Consider the following 13,006-nt stretch of genomic DNA (forward strand, 5'->3'; position numbering starts at 1 on the left):
AAATAGCCAACATCACCTCACATCTTTGTTGTATCTCATACCATATTTATTTAGTGCCCTGCCATTTTACGGCTATTCCCTCTCCCACCACTCGCCATCCAACATGTTCAACGCCGTCAAAAAACTTCGCTCGTTAGCCACGTCAGTGGTTCGACCGAATGGCCTAATCCTAACGATCTTCTTGATACTTTCTTTGATCACAGATGGCGCCGCACAAAGCTCTTCGCAAACGGCCTCGGCGGTTTCCCAGGCGGCCTCTGCGGCTTCTCAAGTGGCCTCCGCAGCTTCTCAGGCCAGCTTACAAGCTTCCTCTCAAGCAGATCCTCAATCACCTTCCCAGACTCTCGCACAAACAGGTTCTCAGGCCTCAGGGACCCTCATTCCTTCGTCCAACGATTTAACAGCCTCCATCGACGACTCATGTACTCCAGATCTCAAAGATGCGATAAACCAGGCACTGCGAGATCTATCGCAGATGGTGTTGGATACTGTCAAGGACAAGACGGATCATAAAGATGATTCTTCTTCTCCGGATATATGGGGTCCTGGGTCCGAGGGAAATGTGACGTTCGTCCACAACAGGTTTGAGCAATTTGCGCAGAACCCTCCCGAATTTCAAGGCCGCTGCAGTTTGGATAACACAGATCCAGCATGCAGCAGTCCACTCATGATAGGAGGCATTGGAGAATCAGGACCGGATGAGAGGCGAGACTCTGGAGCCAAACTTGTGTTCTGTGGCGATTACTTCACACTTGCCCCACTTGATCATCAAATTCAGAGGATGATCAATCATCCCACAGATCTCCGGCCTCGATACAATTTGGGTATTCATCATGAGAATCAGGGTGAGCCTCTCGTTGAAGACTGCAGCCCCATAGTACATACGCTGATAACGCTTAGCAACTACACTGCTTCGCACATTGTTACACTATCTCCCACAATCTGACGACCTCAACTGGCCACTCCTGGATCTCTGGGTATACGCCTCGCAGAAAAGCGGTGTGGGGATTGTAGACAGGTGGTCCGCGTGCTACGGGATATTCTGCGCGAAGGTCCTGGCTCGAGTAAACGATGGTGTCCATGACTGGGCATCAGTCAACGGTATGTTATACTGTACATCCAGAAGCGTTTCATGATCTAATCGATCTAGCGGACAACTATGCTCTATTCGCGCTATCTAAGTACCTAGCACCTAGGATCGCGGGAAAGTTCGCTTTCCTTCCGGATGTGGCGGGGAAAGCATTCGGATATAACGAACTTGCAGTTCCCTTCAGCGGCGACGAGGGCGCCTCAATCCTTCTGAATGAGTTCTTTAGTCAACGTACGCAATCTCAGCCAAACTACAACGTGTCTCGACTGCAGCCTGATAAGAGTATTCATATTGAGAATCTACTCCGTCCGGATCAAAAGGCCGACATCACAAGGATGCCTTACGTTAAGAACATGCCAGACAGCCCTGGAACGCAAAAGAATCTTCAGTCTATCAAGGCTTTTGGTGAAGCCTATAAGGATCAGTTGGTCAATAGGGACGCGAACCGCGATCTCACCTGCTTCGGCAAAGATTCGGATAAGCATCCCTACGCGAAAGACTTTGATGGAAACAAGGCGGTCGAATTCGCCGGACAGTTCTGTGAAGATATAATTAAAACGTGGGACGTAGCAACCCCAGTTCCACCGACCGTGCGGGACACTTCGGACTTTCGTAACGCTAGTAGAGTGTACTCACTCGAGGGAACAAATCCTGAATCACATCTCGGATTCTTTGCGGTCGCTGATCCCGCATTGTACATACAACCTCGGAACATTAGACAGTTCTTTGAAGGAGCAACGGATGAGGCCAAAATCGACCACTGTCGCTTGACGTACAAAGACATTATACGCAACGTAAGATACCAGTCTCATCTCGAATGCATCGTAGTCCAGCTACTAACTACCCCAGTGCGACACGGATGCCACCAAAAGACGTGGTGGTGTACTCAAACTGAACGACCGCCTCTACGGTGTCTACACTACTCCGGATGACCGAGAGGGCAATCTACCGTGGCTGACTGACTACGTTCCTCTCGGAGACCTCAAGTGTTCGGATTACAACCACACGAGCTACTGGCGTATAGCAACATCCATCGAAGGCACATCAGATACAAAGGCACCCGTCGATATTACCGAGAAGGAAAGATTGCGTAAGATTTGCTCATGCTGGTACTCTGCTTTTCCCTTCACCTCGGATCTGTTCTGCAAACGCTCTGCGCCACAGTGTGAGGATCTGGCGACCGACGACAAGAGGAAAGCGGCGGTTTGGGACAAGTTTGCCTGCAAATCGTAGGCCTCTTGCGATGTCTTTAGGGTAGCGTTGTGGGCATAACTCTTATCTCACAGAATGGACGGGTGCAATGTACCTATGTGATATCACTCAAGGCCCGTCCACCAATTGATAGGAAAATACTAAACACCCTAGAGCTTACATCGACGTCAGCTTACTTACTTTGCATGCTTTAATCTATCTTAACACATTCCACACACCTAGTATAGGCCTTTTCTTGTATGAGGTGCGTCTGTCTCATGTCCACATGACAGCGACGTATGGCTCCTGCCCGTCCGGAACGCCGCGCGTTTTAGCGTCGCGCTAGCGAAGAGCTAACGGAGGTTGTGCGCGCCGGCACCAGCCACCTTCGCCTCAATAAACTCGAGCAAAGATGCGCGCATCCGACTCACTTGGTCGTTTTCAACATTCTTTGCCTCGATCTTTGGAATTCACGAGTGATTTGCCGCTGCAGATGATGAAGTGCAAATGTGTACGAGGGTCGGCAGTCGATCACGGAGATCCCGCTGGCCATCCGATGCCTTCCCGCTTCCCGCAAAAAGCAAGGTGAGACGCTCATGATACGAAAGCTCTGCGCGGGCTCAGCAAGGCCATCGAGACGATCCTCGCGACCGCGGTCTTCCGGGCTTCGCGCTGGAGCCTGATTTTTTTCTGCGAGAAACTATAAGTGTGAGGGAGGTTGGAATGTCCAAAACGGTGTTTGCGACCGCCGTCTCCGCTCTTGCCGTCGCTACTTACGGAGGTAAACGTCAAGGCTGCCGTCTTCGAGATGGACGTTGACGCCGTGAAAAGGCGAGCTGATTTACGTTATTGCAGGAGATACCTACCGATATCTAGCGCCACCATGCTACACCCAAATCTTGACCGACTTGTGGGAGGATGACTTCGGTGGCTAGATAAGCACAGCCGTAGTTCTCAGCTAATACCTGTTTGGAGGTCCTTCGAAGAAAGGCTGGATCCCACAATGCGCATGCGCAATACCACAGCGACGCGACATTGGTCAGCCGGGTCTATAGGCGAGCCTGCAATGCATCCACATTCTATTGCCGTGTGCTTTCCGCCGGAATTGTCTAGACTAACGTTAAGAGGCTGCTCAACCCTCGCGATCGCCACGAATCACATCCATGATATAACGGCAGCACTCACTCTGCATGGTCGAAGAAGATGCGCAGCTTACCTTGCGTTGCAGCGCATGTACGGCACGATTCTCAGCCTTCCTATAATCACGTTCCAGGCAGACATAAAGATTGAAAAGATGCCTGGTTTCTTCGAGACGAGCCCGCACCGGCTTACTTATCCCTGATTCTGCTATCCACTCAGAATGATGCGGCCAATAGTCGACTTACTGACTAAGATGGTGAGGTCTCTCCGGTCATGTCTGGGACTGGGTCCCAAACACGCATCCCGTACGTCTAGCAATAAATGACAATGCAATCATGAAAACCTAACTTATCGTCTAGGTATCTCCAAGCATACGACAAACAGCTCGAGCACGGGAGGCCCCGATACCAATATCTCGATTGAGGATGTGCCGATTACAGGTAGCGGGATTCAAAATCTGTCCGCGGATATCTATAACGCTCTTTGCGACAACTGGGAAGACAAGAAATTCCTCCCCAACGACGAGATGCGCCATTTTGCCTCCGAAGACAGCATTCAATCCATTTTCGGTGCCGTGAAAGCCTTTGCGAGCATGGACGACCTTGTAAGGTTCATCCAGAACGAAGCGCTGCGGCTGTTCCTGATCCTCGTCCTGATGGAAAGAAAATCTTTAGAGCGGGAACTCAAATCTTTTCAAGACAACGGGTTTGATGATCATGCACTACCAATCAGGTTCAATAGAGACAATACAGCATCTGCTGTGCAGGGGCCGGATCAAAGTAAACGGCACTGCGTTTTTCACCATTGGGAACGCGGCGAAAAGGAACTCTTTGCCAGTTACCAATATCGTTTCACGGCCCCTGTTTTTGGCACGACTGAATTCCATCAGCAAGTTCCTGTGGGGCAATGGTTGCCTTTCTTGGAGGTAGCACCACAACCCGCGAGCAGTGGGTACTTTGGAGAGGTTACGAGGACTGTCATTCACGCTAAGCACATCGATCCGTCATCGAAACTGTCGACGTTCATTTGGACCTCTAAGGAACCTGATCAGGATGGGAAGCGTCTGCAGATGGATGCGATAGTAATCGCAGTCAAGAAAGCTAAGGAGGGCGATGAGGACCCCAATCCCAGCTACAGCCGCGCCGCATTCTTCGATAAAGAAGTGGAGAATCTTGACCGGCTACGGAAATACAACTCACCGCATCTCATCAAGCCCATTTCAGGCTATCGACACGGCAATAACAGATGTCTCATCTTTCCCTGGGCAGATGGAGGCAACTTAGGCGATTATTGGAAGCAATTCCCAAGTCATGCGGGAAACAAGAGCCGTGTTCTATGGCAGATTCGACAGTTCGTAGGAATCTGCTCTGCATTGGAAGCACTTCACAATGATAACATCCGACACGGAGATCTCAAGCCAGAAAACATCCTTTGGTTCGATCGTAGCAATATCGATGGAGGAACCTTGCAGATCGCAGACCTCGGTCTTGCTGCTTTTCATGAGAAGGAACAACACACTCAACTTCGTAAATCTGGGACCAAAACACCGTCAGGCACCTCTCGATACGAACCGCCAGAAATGGATCAACAGCGTCGCACACGAGATCCACATGACCCTCAATCACCGAAATACGGGACTCGGTCACGCCAATATGACATCTGGTCTTTAGGATGCGTTGTCCTCGAACTCCTCATATGGCTTGCTTGCGGCCCTAGAGATGTGGAAGTGTTCAGGGGAGACACTTTGTATTTCTGGCAGAAGGCTTCAGAACGCGAAGATGGCGAATACATGGTGCACGAACACGTCGTCGCGGTCATGGGCGCCCTGAGCAGATATTTCAAACCCGGTTCCGCTTATGAATGCATCCTCCAGCTGGTAGAAACCCGGCTTCTCGTCGTCAAAGTCTCACGAAATCAAGAACATGTACCGGAAGACTGCCGAGGAAGCGCCACCAAAGTACACGACTGCTTTGCCGAGATCTCTCAAAGATGTCAGACTGATGAGACCTTCCTGTCGCCTTCTCCAGATAAGCTTAGATATTTTCAACCCGATCCCAACGCGACACGGCGGGGTAGCGTCCAACGCAGTGAATTTCATGAAAAGAACGGTAAGCTTGCGGTGCCTAACCAACGACTTGCTGCCAAGCCTACTTTGGGTCCATTTCAGACAATAGCAGAGAGTACGACTGCTGAAGCAGCAGGCAGTCTGGAGCCAGAACTGCCAGATGTCTTTCAACTCACTGTTCGCAAGCCGACCTTCAGGCAATCTGGCGACAACCTGCATAGTCAGGTGTCACAGGCCTCCAATCATCAAGAAGTACGTCAATCTTAACATCGTGTCTGAAGAGTATCTATAGAGAATGAACTAACACAACATTGATAGTATGTAAGCTTCGCTACTCGTCATGAAGGTTCGATGCGCTACTAATCAGATCCGTCGCAGAATTTCGGTGACCTGGCTCAGAGCTCAAGCAAACTCAACGATGACTGGACGTCCTTTCCAGACAATGACTTTGCTGCAAGATATTTTGATACCATCGGGTGGGATAAAGCTGTCCCGATACCAAACAGTGTTCATGATGGCCGTTGCAAGCACTGCTACTCGAGTGATTCAATGGATTTGTTCGACACGGCATGTGATCTTGAAGTACTGCAGGAGAAGGCGAGGGCCTGCGAGCTTTGTAGCATGCTTCAGGACGCATTGAACACTCAGCATTTGAGAGCACCAGGAGTAGTCAACCTACGCCGCGATACTGCTCACGTAGGTATCAAAGACGGGCCCAATCTTCTCTCTTTGTACTGCGAGCCAGGTAAGATTCCTTCTCTCAGACATTACTAAACGCACTGACGTGCGTAATGCAGATTCAAAAGTACCAATTCCTAAGGGCGCACAACTGGGCCTTGCGCAGCTCTTCGATACAGACACGGCCGAATTCTATGCGCTTTTGAAGGGGTGGATCCAAGTTTGCGACAAAGAGCATGTCCAGTGTCGACGTACTGATGAAACATTGACTATGCCGACTCGTCTCATAGAAGTGGGCAGACAGCTTCGCCTCGTCGAAACAGCAGACATCGAACCATCGCGATACGCGGCCCTAAGTCACTGCTGGGGGAAGTTAGAACCGCACCAGAAATTCTGCACCTACAAGAACAACTTCACGCACCGCAAAGAAGGGATTGACTTCGAGGCCCTGCCACGTACGTTCCGCGACGCAATCACTGTGACACGGAGACTTTGCGTAGAGTACATCTGGATCGACTCGCTATGCATCGTCCAGGACGACAAAACGGATTGGGAAAGCGAAGCGAGCAAGATGGAACAGGTGTTCAGCGCCGCATTCTTCACAATTGGCGCAAGTTCAGCCGAATCATCGCTCCAAGGGTTCCTTGCCAACCGCAAGCCTCGAACAGTGTTGAAGGTACCTAGTAATACATCCGGGATGATGTATGCCTGTTTAGATACCGACAACTTCCATAACGATGTTGAGCTCTCGCCGCTTAACAGCCGAGGCTGGGTACTGCAAGAGAGGGCATTATCTCGTCGCACGATGTTCTTTACTTCGAAGCAAGTCTACTGGGAGTGCGGTGGTGGGATACACTGTGAAACTCTGACCCGTCTTAAAAAGTAAGTCTGCGGAACGAATGAAATAGGTCGCTGTCTAGTTTGCTTAGCTAATCATCCGTCGCAGTTCGAGAGGGGCTCTTCTGGGTGATGCCAACTTCCCAACGACCGCCGTTGGACACTACAAAGACGGTAGGCAGCTCCTCATACAAGATCTGTACGAACGATACTCGGGTTTAGCCTTCACCGAGCCTGCGGATCGATCCGTCGCTATACTAGGGTTGCAAAAACGACTTTCGCACGCTTTCAACATGAAAGCAGCTCACGGACTCTTCGATGCGTACTTTTCTCGAGGCTTGCTATGGAAACGCCGCAATCCGCAGCGCATGGAGCGCATTCCCCAAATACCTGACCGAAAGGTTCCCAGCTGGTCATCACTGTCGAAAGAAGGGAAGATACAGTACTTGGATGCAACTCATGAGTTGAAGTTCAAAGAGGTTGATTGGGCTGACGACTTTAAAAGCCCCTTCGTGACCTTGAAAGATACCCCCGATGAGAACAAAATATTTAAGTTTTCGGGTTTGGCTAGGGAGATGAATCTCTCGACGAAAGACATGGCGATAGGCATCAGGTTTGACGATGATGTGGATTTCGAGGCAAAAGGTCTTCGATGCGTTGTCATTGGAAGAGATAGAATTGGACAAGGGCAGGTGAGCCCAAAGAACCACGTGCTGGTGATTCATCAATCGCTGAACGACAAGAGGGATCTTATCTGGGAGAGAGTTGGAGTTGCGTCACTCGACTCCAGTGTCATCAAGGATGAAGGATCATGGGTGGATATACATTAGCCGCATGCCTATCGACTCACACGTTGTAAGCCAAAGGCGTTTGTGGTATGATGGGGTGCTAGATATATCGCCTCAGAGACGTTTAAGATTGACTGTATTGATTGAACTTGTTCTTGATAAATTCTCATGAAAGTTGAGCACCGCATTGTACCAAAAGAAACGCTTTACACCAGATGCTGCTAATCTCGATAGTTAAGAATCCCTTTTGCCGAAATACTCTTCTCTTCTCTCGACTTGCCGCTGCACGCAACGCTCCTCACTAACGCGGCGGTTGACATCGCACAAGATCTCCTCGGCATTTTTGAAATCTTCTAACCTCTGCTGATACGTCTGTGGCTCGATCGTAGACTTGCGAGGCATTTTGTCATCGGTTGAGATCGTCTTCTCTTTCTGTGTCCATGTATCAGCGTGGCCTTTGAGACTATCCGCTGTGCTCACGGTATTGCTTTCGTGACTTCGCGCATCGATGTAGATGACGTATATGTTCTTTCGCAGCGAAACGCGAAATTGGTCCTTCCCCACGTTCTTTGCAAGGCTTTCCGAAAGATCTCGAGGATGTATGCGGTCGGTATGTTCTGTGTAGACCTTCACACTCGTGTTTTCGCGTACGCTTCTTAGATGCCATTTGGACATTGAAAATGATCAGGATATGAAGCCAAAAGGTTTTGATGGCGAAGAGGCAAAACTGAGCGAAGAGACAATACCTAGGTAAGGACATATAAACCCACGTGGCGAGCGCTAGCAGACGTAGCCGGGTCCAGGGTACGGGCGATGTCCGCGTATTATAACTGTCAGAGGGGACAGGTTGCGCCTGACTGGATAACGCCAGCATGGGGGCTGTCTGAGCTTTCACCGGTTGCGGCCACGGGGCTGTGCTGATGCAACAACATATTGATGGCGCAACAAGGCTTACCCAACCAAAACCACTCAGCCTTCCCTTTATAAATCAGGCATCAGAACTACCATTGCACTGTTTAGGAAATGCGGTCAACCCCTGTAAGGGTAGGGTGAGAGTGTTCGCAGCGCGACATAGGTGACCTTGGGATCTGTCGCGCGGTCTGCCGCCAGCATGACTTCAATCAGGCTTCTCGAACGGCTCGTACTTCTATAAAACTTATTGTCTCAAATTCCTGGTCCTTCTAGGGTTTATTGGGGGCTCTCTCAGAGTCAGCTTTCGCCGCAGCGGGACTGTATTCATATGTATTGGAGAGTTCAAAGCTCATCCAAGCGACTTTGCTCCGGATCCGTAACAGAATACACTCCAAGAGCCGAAAGTCTGAACCATTCTAGGAACGTCTTTTACCCCATAAAATGCTTCCTGGAATACTTAAGACTCACCTGGGGCACGGCGCACTCTTCGTCATCGGCTGATCGACTCATGGGCGGGTATGTGGGGCTGTGCTGGTTTTGAGCCGTGCGCCATTACATGCAGTGTTCTGGCCCCAACGCCAATCATATTCGAGACAGATGAACAGGTGCTTGCACATCACAACCTTGTCGCCTACCTGCAATGAGCGAACTGGGGGGCGGCCAGTGCCTAACGGGCTCAAGATGTGCAAAATTCCGACCGCTAGACAGGCTTAAGATCTATTCCAGGCCCGATCAGTGCAGACTCAAGAGCGATAATTTGTGTGCGCCAATCTCACACTCCACTGGATTCTTCAACTGCGCTCAGTCATAATTGAAAGGACCGGCCCTTCTGAGCGTTATGTGAATAGACCCGAGTTGGTGTTCCAGAATACTGAGCAAACGTGAACGAGAACCAATGTGTGGGAGCTATGGTTGCACACATAGCGCTGAAGATGGACACTCTCCACTACGATACGCATGTCGATAGAACCGCTCAGCCCTCCGACGTATCGCGCTCACGTTACCAACGAAACGCAACCCTACCTTTGACCTCAGGTCATCTCGAGACTTATTTCAAACCCAGAAGGCCACTTCACTACGACAACGAGTTTGGCGGTGGCCCGGATATCTTCATCGCCGACGTTAAAGGCGAAAGTCGCCCAGCACACGATGATGACTACGGAAATGGGCAGATCACCGGTCTGGAAAGCAGTCGGAGCGATGAAGAGTCTTCGATACACAAAGTTGAAGATATGGGCTTCGAAGCAGCTGCGAACCATCGCCTAAGGGTTTCCTCGATACCAAGCGACTACGATTCCATCGTATCCAATTCTCTTGGAGAAGTGTTTCTCGAACGCGAGCAACGCCAAGCTGCTTACATGCAGAAGCCGCCAGAAGCGACGTCCGTACAGTGTCGCCTACGGAAACAAACGGAAGAATCCTTGGACTCGTGTCAGTCTGACGAGATGTCGGCGCAATATCTGCCCATGGATTCGTTCGAAACCATATTCAATCTCAAATCGATCGTGTTACTCTTGGACGAAACCTACAGTCCCGCAACAGTTAGAGAACTGCAAGATAAGTTTGCTTGTATAGTAAATGCAAGTTCGGGTAGGAGTCGGCGTCGAATCTTAGGGACTTTGGTCTTCATGAAACAAGTTCATCATATTGATGACTTCATACGGGAAGACATATGGAACGACCAGCTGCCGCTTGATGGCTTAGCAAGTGGGAGCAAGGGGTGGGTCAAACTTCGAAGCTCAGAACGTCGATGCTTAATGGCGAATTGGGATAGAAGGGACATGGATCTCTTTTGCCTTTATCAGGACATCTTCTTCGTTCCTTTCTTTGACATCAAAGAAGACCGACTATGTTCGTACGAGTTCGGGTCGAATGTTCGACTTCCCTGGAAGACTTTCGAGTACAAGTCTAGTGGCGGATTTGGTGTTGTGCATAAGGTTGAGATCCATCCACACCATCACAACTGTCCATCATCCGATGTTAGTCCCTGTTCCATACATTTTCCTGACTGATACTAAGCCCTACAGTCCCAGGTCAATCCAATGTTTGCTTTGAAAGCTATACAGGCCGAGGATCACAAAGCCTACAGAGAAGAACTCTCTGCACTCGAGAAAACTTGCACGCAATTACAGAAAGAAAAGCATTTGATCAAGCTTCTTCTTACATTTCAACACGGATCGCAGTATTACCTCCTCTTCGAATGGGCGGACGGCGACCTCGCACAGTTCTGGAAAAGATATTCCTCAAGACCACCGTCTATCCTGGACGAGAGATGGGCTGCCGAACAATGTTTGGGTCTTGCAAAAGCAGTCAGTCGAATTCATGGACTTACTACGTGGCAGATGAACGAAAGGTCATCCTCATTTAGTTCGCTTATCAAAGCCGAGCGCCATTGGGGAAGGCACGGAGACATCAAGCCTGAGAACATCCTATGGTTTCAGAACCACGGACGTGATCCTAATCTCCTCGTGATATCCGATCTTGGTCTCACGCGCTATCATTCCCAATTCTCGAAGTCGGTTGTTCCGCGCTCAGATATCGATGGCCATACTCTGGCTTATCGACCGCCCGATCTCGATATGGACGACAAGATCTCCCAAAGATACGATATCTGGTCCTTGGGATGCGTATTCTTAGAGTTCTGCGTTTGGTATCTCCAAGGATATGATGAAGTTGCGAAATTCAGTTTCGATAGGGAGGACGAGGATGTGATCACTTACGAACATGTGTATACTGACAAGTTTTTCAATATCGAGCAGACGGAAGATGGACACAAGGAACCGCGCGTGAAAAAGGCTGTTCAAGAGGTAAGATTACCGAAACAAAGCAGAAGGTGGTACTAAATTTCACACAGCGATTGGAAACATTAAAGGGCTTAAGTGCGCAGACTACCTTTGCGAAAGAATTGCTCTACATTATCGAGAAGAAGATGCTTCGATGCGCACCCGGTAATCGGGAAATGATTAACGTTATCAAGACTGATCTTTCGGAAATTCTGCATGCCATTTTGAAACAATCAAATTCCGAAGACGTCTCACAAGATCTTGCTGGCATCAAAAGGGACAACTCTGCCCCATCCTTAGACGCGCCAAGGAATATAAGCATTGAAGACACGCGCCAGTCGACCACCGAGAGCCCAGATACGCCCACAGAAGATGACAAGGACGACGGTATCGTTATGCGCACGAGGTCTCAAAGACTGACACGTGAGAATCGCGAGCGAAGTGAGGTTCGTCAAAATCTCGCACCGGGCACAGATGCGCAGGCCGCGTGGGCAACACCTGCAGCGGATGCAGTAACGGAGACACCCCCTCAGAGGACGAACATCCAGCCCTCGGAAGAAGTGCTGGAGCCGGGACAGACGGAAGCATCGCACGGGCACGCCGCTGGCTCTGGTCTACATGAATCCTCGGCCACAACTACGAAGAACAAGATAAGGCAACGTGTTAGCCAGAGGTCAAGGAAGTGGCTCCGAGAACATTTGATACAACTCAAACGCATGTGGAAAAGTTGAGGCAATGTCCAGTCTGTGCAACGACGGTATATGAAGTTCATTGGTACTTGTAGTGAAGCTCCCCGATGCGATGTTAGAACAGGGGTTTAGTACCGGGCGGGTTCGGCTGCCGTTAGATCTGCGATACCATCAAGGTGGAATGCAATGCACTTTTTACAGCACAACAAAGCTCTGACCTTCCAACAAGCTCTCTGGTTTTGACATGTTACTTTTTACCCGTCTGTTTCATGTCCGCATGACATCAACGTATAGCTCCTTCCCGTCTGGTACGTCGCGCGTTTTAGCGTTGCGCTAGTGGAAATGATGTTCGCCGGCGTCGGCCACGTCTGCCCCTCCGTCCATCACCTCTGCACCCGCAGGTACTCACACATCACGTCTCATCAGCCATTTCACAAATGCGGATACAGCAGCATAACATCTTGCCACTCGACTCAACTTCGAACATGGTGCCGGCGCCGTTGACTTCATCATACCCGCGTGCGCAGCGAACTCACCTCGGCTTGCAGAACGATGGCGCAATACGGGGTCACGCTTGCAGCCACCACGCTTGCAGCCAGGTACCAGCCGTCCTTGGTTCAGGCACGGCAAACGGCTGGGCATGAGGACGCTACGAGCGGTTGTGGCAATGTGTATGCTATCCCTCATCCATCTAGTTTTCCGAGGTTGCATTGACGGATACTTGCCAACGCCTCGCGCTGATTGGAAGCTTGCATTCTAATACGAGTACCGGCAGGAGGAGGGTGTAGGACCCGCTCGGAGCGACCCTCCCTTCTGATCCTTCACAACTGCTG

At 50.2% G+C, this 13,006-nt stretch overlaps 3 protein-coding genes across 3 annotated transcripts; all 3 read left to right on the forward strand.

Annotated features, from left to right (window-relative positions):
* Positions 1 to 103: 103 nt before the first annotated feature.
* J4E78_002747 (uncharacterized protein) lies at positions 104 to 2,323 on the forward strand (the record flags this gene model as incomplete). The annotated part of the gene is made up of 3 exons (XM_049363392.1): positions 104 to 567; positions 1,197 to 1,884; positions 1,940 to 2,323. 3 exons carry the CDS (start codon positions 104 to 106, stop codon positions 2,321 to 2,323), a joined length of 1,536 nt encoding a protein of 511 aa, XP_049224057.1.
* A 1,351-nt stretch (positions 2,324 to 3,674) lies between these two features.
* On the forward strand, positions 3,675 to 7,831 carry J4E78_002748 (uncharacterized protein; the record flags this gene model as incomplete). Its single annotated transcript, XM_049363393.1, has 5 exons — positions 3,675 to 3,726; positions 3,781 to 5,738; positions 5,865 to 6,231; positions 6,284 to 7,046; positions 7,111 to 7,831. 5 exons carry the CDS (start codon positions 3,675 to 3,677, stop codon positions 7,829 to 7,831), a joined length of 3,861 nt encoding a protein of 1,286 aa, XP_049224058.1.
* A 1,802-nt stretch (positions 7,832 to 9,633) lies between these two features.
* On the forward strand, positions 9,634 to 12,215 carry J4E78_002749 (uncharacterized protein; the record flags this gene model as incomplete). The annotated part of the gene is made up of 3 exons (XM_049363394.1): positions 9,634 to 10,242; positions 10,729 to 11,508; positions 11,556 to 12,215. The coding sequence occupies 3 exons, from the start codon at positions 9,634 to 9,636 to the stop codon at positions 12,213 to 12,215; spliced, it is 2,049 nt and encodes a 682-aa protein (XP_049224059.1).
* Positions 12,216 to 13,006: the final 791 nt, after the last annotated feature.

Source organism: Alternaria triticimaculans, assembly GCF_023758025.1.
Source record: "Alternaria triticimaculans strain BMP 0046 chromosome Unknown scaffold_3, whole genome shotgun sequence".
Taxonomy (NCBI): Eukaryota; Fungi; Ascomycota; class Dothideomycetes; order Pleosporales; family Pleosporaceae; genus Alternaria; species Alternaria triticimaculans.